The 17,235-nt window shown below is 38.3% G+C and overlaps 1 protein-coding gene across 2 annotated transcripts in view; it reads right to left on the bottom strand.

Moving 5' to 3' along the window:
• Window positions 1–17,235, bottom strand: part of trbd (trabid) — a 221,841-nt gene that overhangs the window by 37,530 nt on the left and 167,076 nt on the right. Inside the window, exon 9 of one of the 2 annotated variants that reach the window (XM_067142910.2) lies at window positions 14,982–15,115. The exons of the other annotated variant lie outside the window; for it this stretch is intronic. Within the exon in view, the coding sequence (XP_066999011.1) occupies window positions 14,982–15,115 (134 nt within the window). The remainder of the gene's footprint in view (window positions 1–14,981; window positions 15,116–17,235) is intronic. 2 annotated transcript variants of the gene reach the window in all.

Genomic DNA, 17,235 nt, shown 5'->3' on the forward strand with positions numbered 1-17,235 from the left:
CAGGTTGTTTATTTGAATTATTAGAGGAAATACAGATCACACAAAGTATGTTGAAAATATGGATAAACTCTTGAATCTGGCACTCTGCAGTTAGGGAACAATCTACAAGATTCTCAACAAGCAGCAAAGATATTTTCCTTACAAAACCTGCCAACAAATACCAAATCAGCATATTCAGCATGTATAAGGTTTTTGCAATAACAAATATATCAATAAGTCATTTATGAGTACTATACAAGCAGTTGTAATTCTAAACATATTGTACATAGGATTACCTTTTGTATTTGAAATGCCCTTTTTAATTTGATAAGTTGTTTTCAGCAGTGGAAATCATGAGGAAACAGCTGAAAAGATTTCAAGGAGTGACCCCTCATTTTAAGGCGTACAACATGAGAGTTACCGGGGAAAAAAGGTAGTTTGAAGAGGATTGACGTTTTATTTTCTTCAAGCAGTTCCAAGATCCTCTGTTACATACCCTGTGACAGCTGATATCATCATTATTAGTGCTATAGCAGGAGAAATGCCAATTTCAAGCAATAGGAGTAAGTATGAAACATTGTGGAAGGGGTTACTACGAGCTGTGACTTGAAGATACATTTTTATGAACTTGTGGAGTTACCTTTGCTATACAAATCAATACGTTGTTATGTCTGCTAGGAAATGTTCTCACATACCCAGCTATTCTACAGAGAATCATCTCCGAGAAAAAAAACCCCTACAGATCTCACAACGACTGACTGCAATTTTGACCAGGTGTGTTTCCAGAGCTGCTAATAACACAGAAGCCACAATCAACAATCTCTGTGCAGGTTTAAAGGATCAAATTCCTATTGCTGCATCTCAGCAAGACATTCCTGGCAATGGCATATACTGTACCGAGCAATTCAGCACATACTTATGGCAAATTGTACATCAATGATTCAATACATACTAACATTTTACATGCCCAGAATGACCAGCATTCACTGGCATTCAGTACACTATGAATGTTGTCCAACACACTTGCCAAAAATCCTTACGCCATTTCACACAAGAAAGATGGAGAAATATCGGCAAATGCAAAAAATGTGTGATCAACACAATTAAGTTCTAATTATTGTATTGGAACTAGTAACGATGATACTATACATCAACTGCAGAGGAAGTTGCTGCATTTCTGTTTCCAAAGATGGTGAACCTCCAAGAAATGATTTTGTTCTTGCTTATGTTAAATATGGAGGCCTGAACAAAACTTAAGCTGTCATTGCAATCCAAGAATATATTTCTGCCCCTTTAGGTATAATTTTAATTAACAAAATTTTATTCCACCTACTCAATACTTTACAATAATTGTAATGCGTATGTATACATTACAATGTGTTGTTACGGGACTAATTTTGACCCTGTGTAGGTCATCATCAGCCTAAATAAGGTACACTTTTATTTATCAATATCCCGGACCAATATATGTTGTGAATTAATAAGATTGATAAAATGAGCTATATGTGTTAATGTGCATATAAAATGGTAAAATGCATGAAATGTTATGCGAGATAAAATTGTATCGTGGTACTGATCAATAGATAGTGAATTGTCCAAGTTTACAGATATTGCAGTGAGACTATAAATATCGGATAGCTATGTGATCCAAACTGGATAGCTACTTACTCGGTGCCACAACATTATAAGACAAAGGTGGGTCATAGAGGAAAGAGGAGTTTAATCCAGTATACATGGAAAATGCAGTCCAAGATGTGTGAAGACTGCAAGGTTAAGCATTTGGACGGCCTCTGAGAAATACGCTGCGCCATACTCAACACTGAATGACACTTTAAAGGGGCAGTAAAAATTCAACCTTTGGAAGGCAACCGGTTTTAGCACTGAAAGAAAAGGTGCAGCTTGTGGAGTCATGAGAAGAATAAAAATCTTGCATGATATTATGCTGGTAGGCAATCGAGAGAGATGACCGCAAAACATGAGATGGTACTTCCCAACAGAAAGTGAGAGCATTTAAATTTAATGTACAGCTCTGCATTTTTTCTAAGATAATATTTACTCTCAAAATCTTGAAGTAGGCAGAAGATCTCTTGCAGGAACATTTCCTGTTATATTTGAATCTTCACCACTTCACCATCATGAATGAATGCATACAGGGTTCAGGACATACTACTGCGATGTAGTGGTGGTATTTGGTCTGTAACGAGATCAGCCTAGACTGATAAGTGAGTATACAGAAATGAAAAGCTGTTTCCATGTTTTTAACTCGACATTTCAAGGTTTTTCTTTCTCATATGCATGAAAGAAAATGATTTTTTACAATTTGTTTTACATTGCACCGACATAGATAGGCCTATGGTGATGATGGGATAGGAAAGGCCTGGGAGTGGGAAGGAAGTGGTACAGTGGGAAGGTACAACCCCAGCATTTGCCTGGTGTGAAAATAGGAACCCACGAAAAATCATGTTCAGGGCTGCCGACAGTGGGGCTCGACCCCACTATCTCCCGGATACAAGCTCACAGCAGTGAGCCCATAACCACCTGGCCAAGGAAATGATCCCTCCAAGATATGCATGAAAGGAAATGATCCCTCTAAGATAAAATACTGTTTAATTTTTCACATTTGGTATTATTATTATTATTATTATTATTATTATTATTATTATTATTATTATTATTATTATTATTATTGGTTGGTCTTGCAGTCCAGGGGTATTGAGCCTGTCTCTTAACCAGAGGCCCAGGTTTTGCAGATCAGGTATTTTTTATCAGGATTCAAGAGGAAGGTCTGAGGTCTACTCAGCCTATGTGCAAACAAATGAGGAGCTATCTGACAATGATATAGTAGCCCCGGTCTAAAAAGCCAAGAATACCAGCCAATACATACCATATTCAGTTCTACTTGATCTGTATTGACAAGTAAAAGTTATCAAAAAATTTGTGAAACAGGGCTGTTGTCAATACAATTGTAATTGCAATTTGTTGTGTAAGAGAAGAGATCCGAAAGAGACAAACCAGTGCAAAGTCTTTCCTGGAGAGAATGTAGCAAAACAATATCGACTGATTGCTTGCCATAGTAAAATCAGGAGTAAAACATTTTTTGTGTTTATTTTTAATTTTTTTAAACAATTTGCATTACTCATACCGATACATATAGGTCTTACTGCGATGATGGGATAGGAAAGGGCTAGGCATGGGAAGGAAGTGGCCATGGCCTTAATTAAAGTACAGCCCCAGCATTTGCCTGGTGTGAAAATGGGAAACCACAGAAAACCAACTTCAGGACTACTGACAGTGAGGTTTGAACTTGCTATCTCCCGAATGAAAGGTGATAGCTTACATGACCCAAAAGATGTTTCTTGGCGTTACATATAAGAACGACGATGGACAATATCAAAATCAATCAATCATCATTGATCTGCATTTTCAGCTGTCACTCATGTGGCAGATTCTCTATCAATTGCTTACCTAGTCTTTTCATAAATGATTTCAAGGACCTGGAAATTTATAGGACATTTCCCTTGATGAATTATTCCAATACATAACTCCTCTTCCTACGAGGGCATAATTCCTCCAATTCCAACTTTATCTTCATAAAATTATATTTCCTACCTTTAAAAGCTCCACTCAAACTTATTCGTCTACTAATGTCATTCCATGCCATCTCTCACCGATAGCTCAGAACATAGCGCTTAGTCAAACAGCTCGTTTCCTTTATTTCCAAGCCTTTCCAACCCAAAGTTTGCAACATTTTGAACACGACTCTTTTGTCAGAAATCACCCAGAACAAATTGTGCTGCTTTTCTTCGGATCTATTCCAGTTCCTGTATCAAGTAATTCTGATGTGGGTTCCATGCACTGGACCTATACTCTAACTGAGGTCTTACCAGAGGCTTATATGTCCTTTCTTTTACATCCTTACTACAACCCCTAAATGACCTTATAACCATACGAACCTTTCTTTACAACCATGTTAATGTGATTATTCCAATGACAATCTTTCCTTATATTAACACTTAAGTATTTAAAGTGATCCCTGTGAGGTACATTCACCCCATCAAAGCAGTAATTAAAACTGGGAGGACTTCTCTTCTTGGTGAAACTTACAATCTGACTTTTCATCCCATTTGCCATCACACAATTGCAATGTAACTAGAATACTAACTGGTAAGCCATTCTGGGGAGCTGCGCTGCCACTGGCTGGTGGGTGTGACGTCACCCTGAGGATAGTGCTACCACCAGATTCAATGTCTTATGTGCTGAAGGCAGGCCTACAGTTAGCATAGAGGTTTTTGAGTTAATCTTGATAGATATTTTAATTACATTCCACTTAGTCATGTGTCTTTAGAGAACATAACATTTATCATATAAAATTAATACAAAAATATAGTGCCTCACATCTGTAGCTGTAACGATACACATACACTTGCAGCGGTGATTGCAAAATTGAGTAAAATAACATTTTATGAATAAAGTACTCAAACTAATAAGCATACAAATGAGGTAAATACATGAATTCAACACTTTTTAACTTAACATAAAGGACAGTTAGTATCCAAGAGATAATTATTGCAGCTTCAAAAGAAAGAAAAATACAAGTTATAAGACTGTAGGTTACAGGAAATGCAATAATTTAAGAATATTTTGTTATACATCTAGACTTATGTTCTACTGGAGATTAGATATTAACTCATCTTAAATGATGATAATACTGCCCAGAGAAGATTCTTCTTCACAGCATTCTTTCGTAAAATGTCCATATATCTTCTCTGGTTCGTCTAATCCTAATGAATGTTTTTGTTCCCACATACAGCGATATTATTTTGTTGTGAATTCCAGGGAATTGTGTGGATCTAAAATCACATCATATGAATCGCAACACATGACCATTTATATTCATTTCATTGAAGTTGATAACTGCTACGTTTTGTAAGTGCTTGAATGTTTCTGCCTTTATTTAGCCTTAATGAGATCAAGAACCTCTGACAGAATTCCAGGTTTACACTTAAAAATGCTTGGCCCAATTTTGAAAGGCTGAGTGACAAGGTAGATTATATCTCTGTTTTTGCAAATAAACATGACTAAGAAGAGAGCTCTTTTAAGGTTGTGGCGGAATTAACGTAAATAAGCTCCCTTCATGGACATTTTTGGAAATGGGTTTTATTACTGTAGAAATTTGTATACTGAATCATTTCACCAAGGAGTGGACTAAGTTTTATTTTAAATGTGATCAGAAGTCACGAACTGTTCATATTTTCTGCGTCTGAGAACGTGGTTCAACTCATTTGAACTTTACTTATGTTTCGACAGGTGATGCTCCCTCCTGTAGCTGTCCTGAACTTATCAGCCTTTACTCTAACTTACTGCGCAGCCTGCTTGCACACCTTTTCCTGGCGAGAGTAGACGAAGGCTGTCGGTGTTGGTGCTAGCCATTGGGTGATTCTGTCTGCTGCGAGCATGGAAGCTGGACGTGTCCAGTATTCACGCCACGCCATGATTTCAACTAATCTAATGGATCCTGGATAGAACCATTTATATGCCAGGGATAATCCCCCAAGAAGTTTTGTTTTATTTCTTCAGTTTGAACAATACTGCACTCATCTTAGATTTCAATATGACCATGGATTAATTTTACGTGATTATCTTCAAGCCTCGTGATTGTAAGTTATGTGGCATGTACCTTGGTATTCCTGCTACATCTCTAAGACTGTAAGTTTTGACCATTCTTATCTATTACTGGATCATCTCCGTTATACATCTACTTGTATTTCAACAAAGTTTTAAAAACCTACTGAAAAGTGAACTTGCGTGGGACCTACCTGAATTTTAAATCTGTGTATAATACATTCTATGAACTAGCGTTTGTGGACTATTCATGCTTTTGGGGTCTAAAGAAATTGTCTAAGTCGGTGTTCCGATGGTGAAACTGCATTGTTTGGCTACTCAAAATTGGTATCCTAACCATCTTATTATTATTATTATTATTATTATTATTATTATTATTATTATTATTATTATTATTATTATTATTATATTTGGTAATCGTCTAGCCCTGTTTAGTAGGCAGTTTTCACAGGATTTCTGAGTTGGAGGTTCATTTCCTCTCTTATTTGATTCTATTTAATTTAATTTGTTTTCCCTTTATTTTTGGGACTTTCTACTCCATTTTTTTCCCCCCCCATCTTGTTTGCCATTGTTGCACTTCGGCTTGGTGACTGGCCCAGCCCTTTTAGAGGTGGGCGTGTTTTTGATGTCATGGTGATGATTATTAATTTGAGTCATAATCGGATTTGTGGTGGTTGAGGATCGAGCTTTTTAATTTACCTGAAAGTAATTTAAGCTTGATTGTGTTATAAACATTTGATCCCATTTTAGTACTTCTAGATATTTATCAACTATTCTACGTTTAATTCCTTTTGCATGATTTGATTATTTTATTTCTATCTACTGGGGAATGTGTATTAATTTTCCTTGTGAGAACTCCTCGCATAGCAATTTCCTAAAGGTTTAAGTTTTTGTTTAAAAACAAATACTTCAAGGGCATGAAACTATTATTTCTTACCGAATTTCAAGTGAAAGGTATATCAAGTTAGATGTCAAGACTGAATTAAATTAAAACAAAAGGTACCGAGGTGTACGAAGATTAACTTGTCGGTAAAGCAAGTTGTAAGCAATTTGTTTCCTAATTTTATTAATGAGGATCGACCAATAATTAGAAAGGTCTTGTTTTTTTTTTTTTTTGCTAGTTGCTTTACGTCGCACCAACTCACAGGTCTTATGGCGATGATGGATCAGGAAAGGCCTAGGAATGGGAAGGAAGCGGCCGTGGCCTTAATTAAGGTACAGCCCCAGCATTTGCCTGGTGTGAAAATGGGAAATCACTGAAAACCATCTTCAGGGCTGCCAACATTGGGGTTTGAACCCACTATCTCTCGGATGCGAGCTCACAGCTGCGCGCTTCTAACCGCACGGCCAACTTGCCCAGCAGAGAGAATGGCATTTGTCAGTTTACTTAAAATTATTATTATTCTTTTCTTTCTTTTGAAGATCAGTATTTAATTGTTCTACTAATGTTTTTAATTAAAGATTTTGATTATTTAGAAAAGAAATATGGTGTTGTCTTTCTTGTTGATTGCTCAAAATTCAATACAGTGACGCAATTTAATTTTCATCCATGGTTTGATGTCAGCCGCAGAGTTTAGGGTAACTACCTTCTGTTTTTCTTCGGTTGTTGTGCGTTTTTAGGTGACATTTTCTTCCATTTTTTGTTTGATTCTGCCCTTACTCCTTGTAAGGTCAGTATTATTTATGCTGGCAGTCTGGGCAACATGGGAATAATGTGCGACTGTTGCATTAAGCGGTAGCAGAGCATGGTTGGTTCCTTGCTTATGCTCAGTGTTTCATGTAGGCTTTTCTTTCACTTTATTGAAATCAGTTGCTGTGAACATTAGCAGAGTCATGTTTATTGTGTTTCTTGTGCTCGTAGCTAACTGTTTATTTAATTGCATCCCCCCTCCCTTGACATGGTCACTGTATAATTTTGAGTGGTTCAACAGTTCAAAGTAAGACAAGTAGGGAAACTATTATAAAACAGTGCTGTAAAAGGAAGTGCCTTTATCTTAATCTCTTGATTTTGTAGTTGCATGACTACAACGATGTCCCGTGCCAAGATCTTCCCATATCAGCTTCGCAAAGCGGAGCTTGAGTACGAATTCTCCATTCGTGGAGTTAAACCAGCTAAGTCTGTTGCTGAGTATGCTGCTCTCCTGTCCAGCAACTCTCAGGTGCCTATCAACCCTTCTTTCATCTTACCGTGCAACGTTGGTGAGAGTTTGAACCTTATTACAAATTCTTTAACTGAATTAGAAATTATCCGAGAAGAATTCATCGACCAAACTTCCTCCAAGGGTCAAATAAATAGACTTAAGGCTAGAGTGCATCATTACATAAGGCGTATCCAGGACTTATTATCCATCCATCCCGAAGCTGAATTCACCTCGGAATGCATTAAATTGTTAAACATTGCCACTAGTATCTCCGCAGAACTTGACATAATGATAGGGATATGGAAAATGTATCTATTTCTGAAAAAGGAAATAACTATAATCCCACCTCTGAAGCTTCCTCTAATCATGTCATGTCCTCCTCCTAATCACCAGTCCTTATGTTGTGCTACCTGCCCTGTCTTAGAAAATCTGGTATCCCGGTTGAATTCTAGACCTTCTTATAACCCATTAAAGGAGCTTGTTCATGGGGTAAAGAACTTTTCTGTGAACTTGATTGAGGAGAGCATAAGATTTTTGCAATTCCTAGTCAAGTTTACCAAATCTGGTAGTGTCAATTCTGTGGATGATCTGGGTATAATTCGAGCTCTCTTCCCCCATTGTGAGGGAATTTTGAAAAGAGAAATCTCGGAGGCTATTTCAAGGAATCTAAAAATTATTGAATTGCATGAACTGGTTCTCTTTAAATTCATTCTGTCTTCAGCTCTCCAGAGCTTAACTCCTAAACATTGCTTTAGAACTCAATTCCTGCATGAAAATCTCTTGAGCTATGTTTTGGATCTTACATTCTATTGTAAAGTTTTAAAAATTTCAGTACCTGAGGAAAAGATGGTGGCTAGGATTTTGAAAGGAATCTCGCCCGCATACAGGTTCTACATCTCTTTGACTAAGTGCCCAACAAACTTTGATGATTTGGAAGCTGTGTGTTCTTTTGCGGAAGACGTGAAGTATGGAGATGCCTCCAAACCCATTCATCTTCATCCTCCTGTCGATCCTATGTGCCCCGTTCCCCCTCAAACGTATAAAGCTATGAATGTTAAAAAATGTTTTAATTGTGGGTCGAAAGACCATCTCAGGAATGCACGTCCTTCTATAAAGCGTAATACAAATGTTTGTTGCTATATATGTGGTTATAGGCAACACTTTAAAAATAATTGCCCTTCTTCTCCTCAAAAAATAGGTCAATGACTAATGACTAGCAAAAAGGTGTGTAAATCGCATGATCCTAAAAATTCTGAAGGTTTTGAAAGGGTAATCTGTCCACTAGGGTGTAACAAGATCTCTGGTAATGTTGCTTCCCAAGCTATCTTTGCTAAAGTTGAAGTGAATAATGAACCTTTGGTAGCGTTAATTGATTCTGATAGTGTGGTGAGTTTGATTGATTCCATCAGTCTAGTCTAAGCAAGCGACAGGTGCAGATGTGTGGAGTAGCGAGTGCGGAGAGTTATGGTGGGAGTGGAACAGTACCGGACGGCCATCGGGAGCTGGCTTAGGAGGGAGAAGAAGACTACGAAGCGGACATCACAGGAAAGGATGTGAACAGAAAGTTGGGTGAGGTACTATTGGTGGCGGAGGTGATAATTGTGCTACTGGTGATCGGGGGATTGGGTGGGTGGGGGTGGAATTGAACCCCGGCCCGAACGCCAGTGGAAATATGAGTTGGGAAGACATAGAGAAGATTCGGAAGGTGGTGAAAGAAGTAGTAAAATAACTGTGCCCTTTTGAGAAGTTAATGGAGATGATGCAAGCTCAGATCAAGGATCATGGTGATATGAGAGAATGGATTAAAACGAATAAGGTGGAGGTTGAGACAAAGGTAGGAAGTAATGAGAAAGAAATTCAGGCATTAAGAGAGAAGGTAAAAAATCTGGAAGAGGAGGTGTTTAAATTGAAAAGAGAGACAGTAGTCAACAGCCAAGAAAGGATGAAGAAATGTTTATACATATACGGGATGGAGGAAGAACAGATTGAGAAGAAAGTATATTATTATATATAAAGTGGTGGACGTTTTCCAAAATAAAATGAAAATTAATTTTAGTGAAGTGGACATAGATGAAGTTGTTATGGTAACAGTGAACACAATTATAGCAAAGTATGAATTATATTATTACACAGAAGTGTTACTTCATTAATGTATATGTTTCCGCAGAACAAACCACCCCTCATCTGCTTGTACACCCTTAAATTGCTTATCTCTAACTTGCCATGTGTTTAAAGTATTAAACATGCCTGTTAAGTTGCCAATGTGCATCCAGAAATGGGGAATTAATATGTCAAAGGTGACTCACGATAAGAATGCCAGATCTTGTATATTTATCTCTGTTAAGTTCAGATAAACCCAGCAGTTAGAGGAAAACACATCAGAACATTACCCCTCTAAGCCCTCGGTGTATTTCATTAGTCGCGGTCGACGGCAGTGTAGTATCGTCTTATTAAATGTTAACTGTTCTGGGCTGCTTTTAGTCGTGCTTTGTGTTGTTCTACAGAATTAACAATAATATGGTTTCTGTCAGTAGAAATATCTCAGCAGTCTTGTGTGTGTGAACAATCCCAATGAAAACCCACAGCCTATTTCCAGTCATTCGACCAGGTCAGGAATGGAATTAATAATGTCCCACCTAACGGCCATGATAGGAACTGTGCCAGCTGCCAAAGCCTGTCACACTTCTCCGGGGTAATGATTAATCACTGACAGATGAAATGAAATGACAGTGAAGAGTATTGCTGGAATGAAAGATGACAGGGAACACCGGAGTACCTGGAGAAAAACTTGTCCCGCCTCCCCTTTGTCTAGAACAAATCTCACATGGAGTGATTGGGATTTGAACCACAGAATCCAGCATAAGAGGCCGCTCGAGCCATGGAGGCCATAACAATCCCAATAATTTATTTTATATGTGTGTGGTTCTACTTGTCACAAAGACAGAAAAATAATATTATGTCATTTATTAAGAAAGTGTATTTTGCATATTTTAAAGTTAAACTTGGAGATCACAACAAGAAAATGGGTTCCACATACTGCATGTAAATCTTGTACTGAAGAACTAGGTACAATTGAAAATTGAAACCATGCCATTTGGGATTCTTATGATATGGCGAGAATTAAAAAAAAAAAAAAAAAAAAAAAAAAAAAAAAAAAAAAAAAAAAAAAAAAAAAAAAAAAAGCAAAAAATCACCATGATGTGGGTTACTTCCGTTTGAGTAATGTATCAGCATACAACAAAATTAATGTTTAAAATTAAATACCCAGAAGACGTAATATCAGCTATAAGACCTGTGCCCCATAGAAGAGATATCCCAGTTCCCATTTCACTGACTTAGGGACACAAAAAATTCATGTTCCTCTGAGTCTACAGAAAATTTTCATGTCGACGAAGATTTCTCACCACCCACTAATGAAAATAAGTCCCAGGTTTTTATTTAAACCGAATTGAGCAATTTATTGTGGGACTTGAGTCTTGGCAAGGACAAGAGTGAAATACTGGGTTCTAGATTACAAGAACAAATCTGCTTGAATCAAAATCAAGAATTTAGCCAGTTCTTCAAAATGGAAGACCAGTTGATTTATTATTGTGACATACCTGGTTTAATTCTTCAACTGGGAGAAGTAACAATAAGAATGACTGGAGCTTGTTTACTGATGCTTCAAAAAGAAGTCTTAAAGTCATCCTTTTGGTCTCCTACCAGCAACTTCTAACATGTAACCCGTCTTTGCACTAGTGTCAGCCCTTGTCCTTGTGCATGTCCAAACCATTGTAGATTAATCTGATGCATTTTGTATTGAATCAGTACAATGTCAAATCTCTCCCTGATGGATTCATTGGAGATCCAATCCACTTTAATGACGCAGGCTGTCCACCTCAGCATCTTAGTCTCCACGATGCCCAGTCGATGCTATGTCTCAGTCATAGTCAGCCAACATTTGTAACCATATAGTGCAACAGGCTGGATGACAATATGATAGATTTTCGATTTGAGATTATCATTCAACCTCCGGACGCAAGTGATGCCGGCCGTTGTTTGCCATTTCATCCAGGCTGTGGATATCCTTGCATTGACCCCTTTGAAAAGTTGGCCATCATCATCTATCACGGAGCCAAGATACTTGAATCTTGTCACTTGTGGCAGGTTTTCACCATCTACCAAAATGTTTCCGATTGCTTGTGGATATGACATCATATATACAGTCTTTTCTTATTGAGGTGCAGGCTGTATTGCACCAGCCAATTGCTCCATTCTTGGGTTTGACACTAGAGATCAACCTGGGTCTCAGAGGCCAACATGACATAGTCTGCGTAGAGAAGCATCCATATGACAAAGGACGGTGCAGGTCTGCTGATACACTGTTTATCACTAGAATGAACAAGAACGGTGACAGCGCTAAACCTTCGTGAACGGCGCATGGATCAATTCAATTGTGCCACAATTCTTCGCCAATCTAGCTTGGTTTCAGGAGAGCTGGACAATCTCATGAATCCTTTTATCAAGAACATGTTCGAATACCTTCATCGCATGACACAAAAGTCAAATCGACCGGTAATCAGCACATTCAGCTGGGCTTCCCTTCTTTTTAACGATGCATACTGTGATGCTCTGTTGCCAATCGCTCAGTGTAAGACCCTTCTTAATGATCTGCTTGAAGAGTTGTGCTAACCATTTTAGATACGAGGGCAGATCAGAAAATAAGTTGCATTTCCCAGTTATGGCCATTTATTACACCACCTATACAACAGCAACACTACTATAATGACATACACTGTAACATCACTTTTCCACATAGTTTCCAAGAGACTACAAACATTTCTGCGAACGCACAACCAACTTGTCGATGCCGGATGCATAGAAATTTCCTCCAGCGTTCTGCAAACACTTGGAGACAACGGCCTTCACCTCCTCATCGGTCTGGAAATGTCGACCACCGAGCTCCGTTTTGAGCTTACCGAACAGATGAAATTCACATGGCGCTAGGTCGGGACTGTAGGGTGGATGTTGCCAGACCTCCACCTTAAAACGCTGCAGCAGTTCTCTCGTTTGGTGGGCATTGTGAGGTGTTGTGTTATCGTGCAACAAAATCACACCGGCGCTCAATTTTCCCTGGCGCTTCTCTTTAATCGCTGTACGCAACCAGTGCAACGTTTGACAATACGACAACGTGTTGATCGTCGTTCCTTTTGGCATGAATTCCATGTGCAGCAAACCCTCCATGTCAAAGAACACTGTCGTCATAACCTTACCAGCTGAAAGTTGAACCTTGGTCTTCTTCCATTGTGGTGATGAGGGGTGCACCCATTCCATTGATGTTCGCTTTGGTTTGGGGGTGAAGTGGTGGACCCACGTTTCGTCGCCTGTGACGATTCGCCGCAGAAACCTGTTGCCGTATACGGCATAGCGTTGCAAAAATGCCAGGGAGGATTGGAAACGTTGTCCCTTGTGCTCATCGGTGAGAAGATGTGGGACCCATCTTTGACACAGCTTACGATATCCAAGGTCCTCGTGAACAATGGCGAACATACTGCCATACGACATGTTCAGGTGTGTGGCAATTTCTCTCAGTTTAATGCGCTGCTTCTGTCTAATAACCGCATTCGCAGTGTTGACTTTTGCACGGGTCTTGGACATTGCGGACCTGCCTTCGCGATGGTTGTCTGTGATATCCGTGCGTCCGGCTTCGAACTGCTGACACCACTTTACGATACCTTGCCGGGAAATGGCTCGCTCCCCATATACAGCACTAATTTCACGATGAATGTCCATGCAATTCTTCCTTTTGGCCCATAGGAATCGGATTGTCGCATGCACCTCATATTTGGAGTGAACTTCCAGTTGACGCGCCATTGCATTTGACCGCTATGCACACAATACTAGACGAGACACAACAGCAACCTGCGTAACAGATGTGTGGGCAGTATCTGTCCCTTTCTCCGCTGTGCCCACGTTAGCGACACACAGCGCACTGCTGTGGCGCGTTAATGCAACTAACCTTTTGATCAACCTATGTAAAATTAAGTATCAGGAACATCAGTAGCTATCAAGTGAAAAACTAAAGGTTTCTGGTGTTTTATTAGGCCAACAAGGAGTGTTAAAAAAAATTCCTTATTTTTATGTTGAAGGGACAGTAGAAGTGATAATCATTGGACAATGAAGGAATGACCTAAGAGAAAACTTAAATCCAGGAGAAAAATAAAACAACCTATTCCTGATAGTCCAGTGTACCCTAAAATTATATAATTGCCTCCTATGAACATAAAACTTTGAATCGTGAAGGCCCTAGACAAGAGCAGTTTGTCCTTGAAATATTTCAGCTGTAAATTCCTAGTTTTGTCTGAAAGAAGTGCTTAATGGACCTCAGATTAGACAGCTTATGAAGGACACTGCATTTCTGGACAATTATGAATGATGTAGAGCGTCAAGCATGGTGTGCTTTCAAACATGTAATCAGCAAGTTTCTTGTAAATGTAAACAGATACGCAGTATGAAAACTCTGAAAAATACTGTATACAAGCAAATACTCCACACAGAGCATTATTTAAAACAAGTTTAGTACCGCTTCACCTAAAAAAAAAAAAATGGATCCCGTTATACTATAGCGTTGTCTGGCCTTGGTCTGTGTGGGATCAGTAGCATGTTAAAAGTGAAGTGTGAACCACGTATTAAGCATGGCTACAAGTTCTTGTAAGTGCTCACTCAAGACTAAAGAAAAGCTTACGGTTCTTGAAGATGCAGAGAACACTGGAAACTGTGCAAGCAGAAATATGATGTTAGAGAAAGTTGTACTCGCAGCTGGCAAAAAAAAACAACCAAAATGCAACTTCAAAAAACAATCGTTGGACATTTCACCCATATTTCTATACAGCTAATACCAAACAGCACACTCATTATGACAACACATACACGAAACTAGCCAATTAAAATTATCAGGGGAAGGTAAACAAACCGCATGACAATTCTGATCGAGCAGGTTGCCTACTCAACAGCATGTGAAGATTATGATGCATAAAACAAATTTATATTTTATTCAGTTCTGGAGTACATCATTTTGTAGGATTAATTTTATGCAAATAAAACAGAAATTAAAGCCAATTTTCTTTTAAATTCTTTCCTAAAATTAGGATGCATGGATTATGTGGTAGTATGGATTATTGATGTATATACAATATATTCACAAGACTAGAAGTACTTCGGTACAATAAAAGTTTAAAACTCCACTTTCTGTACGCTCACCTTGACTACTTTCCTGATAATTTGGGAACCCTGAGTGATGAACAGGGTGAAAGATTTCACCAGGAAATAAAAGAGATGGAGAGAAGGTACCAGGGACGATGGATCGTAGCAATGTTGGCAGACTACTGTTGGTGCTTGAAAAGAGAAGATACACAACAAGGACATAAACGTAAATCAAAGCAGTCCTCCTTTCAAGCAAAGAAAAAAATTCTAATCTTCAGTAACTGATATTTTATAAGGTAAGTAGTCAGTTTTATTTAGTAGAAAAGGTTCTAAATTTTGAATTCAATTTTCAATGTTCTTTATTACACTAAAAATCAATATTTTAGCATTATTTATGTGATTTATAAGAAAATCGTATGACAAAAACAAATGGTCCTCACCATTCAATTTAGCATGAAAAAATTAAAATAACCTTTCACATTTGAGACATCAAGGAATAAAATTTATTTTGCAGGTCAATGCAATAGTTGTAGATCAGAGGTGCTCACACTGGGCATTCCGTTCCGCGGGCATCCAGCACTGTAAGTGGGTGGACTGGCAGGCGATGAGTGCAACGTATGCTATTTAACCACAGTGATGATGTGGCTACGTCACAGGCCATCAAGATTGGGCCAAGTTCTTCCAGTCACTCTCAATACTGCTGTGACACCAGAGTTTGAAATGGAGGCAGAAAATAATGAAAGAAAGAGGGCAGAAATCCACCTAATTTTCAATTTATGTTGTAAGAAATAAGTTCTTTTCGTTCATTGCAATTTATGTATTTTGACAGGATACAACAAAGAGTTGGGCCTATAACCTCAATTATTTTTATAATGTACGTAATGAATTACAAGTTTCACTATTAAATTTTAAGAGGTGCTTTAGGAACATTTCTAATATAATATGGAGTTAAGGCAGATAAGCTGTGGCTTTTGGTTGTTTGAGTTTAAATTATCTGATAAACTTACAAACAATCCAATCATGCTTACTGCCAATAACATTGTTGTTATACTTTAATCTTGGATAGCAAATATCTATGTCCTCACTTGTGATGAAACTCCCTCTCGCCATGTAGAGGCTAGCTATTATCATTGGAAGCCTGTTAAATTGTAAATACTATTTTTGGATATTCAGTGAACAGAGAAAGTCACACAACACTACTACACTGCAAAATCAAGCAGTAAACTTGTTGAATTATGTAATGATATAACTTTTTGTTTAGTGAATAACAGGAATTTTACTTTTAAAAAAAATGGAAATAGTATCATGGCCATCCAAGGAATTGTAAATTGTAGCTTGTACGCTTAAACCCTGTACCTTTGTAGATTGTAACAAAAAAATTGTAATGTGCCAGTTTTCTTTGAATGAATAAATATAATAAAACTGACTGTTTAAATCGAGCGCAGTATAAATCAATCCAGAATATCTTGAAAAGGTCGGTATTTTTTTTGGGGGGGGGGGGGCAATTATAGTGCTTTGTTTTAAGTAGTGCACCCCAATCAGCATTTTGCTGAGTAGTGGAGGAGTGCTTTGCAATCACAAGTGAACGTCAACGCTCCCTCCCTTAGCTGAAAAGTGTGTTTGCTCTCTCGCTTCACTGTGACATATGCTTGATATGTAAGCTACCCGCATTTACATCAGGCCAGCCCGGCCGCACTGGGCTAGCCTCAACGGGTGTCCAGCTGAGCACCTCTGTTGTAGATGATAAATACCTAGTCATGCCACAACTTCTATCCTTCATACAAAGGTAGCTACGGTATGGAGAAACAATAACTATAAGAAGTTAATGTATGATATTTTTTTCTTTACTGACTACATGTAAAGTATACCATACACAAACTACTCAAAATATCCACACTTTGCTGTGACAAACTTCTTCAAGCAATCTGGTGACATGTAACACAAAATGCACCATTTCAAACAGTACTGAGGCTGCTGCCTTCACCAGATCTACTTATAAGGTGGTGGTGATGATTGTTTCAAATGGAAGTACAACTGGGCAACCATCCTCAATCTACTTATAAGGACTTGATTCTTCAATGGCAATTAGAGCAAGACTTCTCCTATTAAATATTCTATAAATAATCCAGCAGACTAAGTAAGATCAGAGCTTCAACAAGCAGCGTTGAACTCGGGCACTTGCTGGAATATCCAATTTACAACCCTTTCCAAAATGTTGCTTGGTAGTTAGTAACTTTAAATTTTCACCCCTCTTACACAGAAAGACAATGATGTGGCAACCTCAAAAGATACTTCCCGGAAAACCATCACT

This window comes from Anabrus simplex, chromosome 3 (assembly GCF_040414725.1).
Source record: "Anabrus simplex isolate iqAnaSimp1 chromosome 3, ASM4041472v1, whole genome shotgun sequence".
NCBI lineage: Eukaryota > Metazoa > Arthropoda > Insecta > Orthoptera > Tettigoniidae > Anabrus > Anabrus simplex.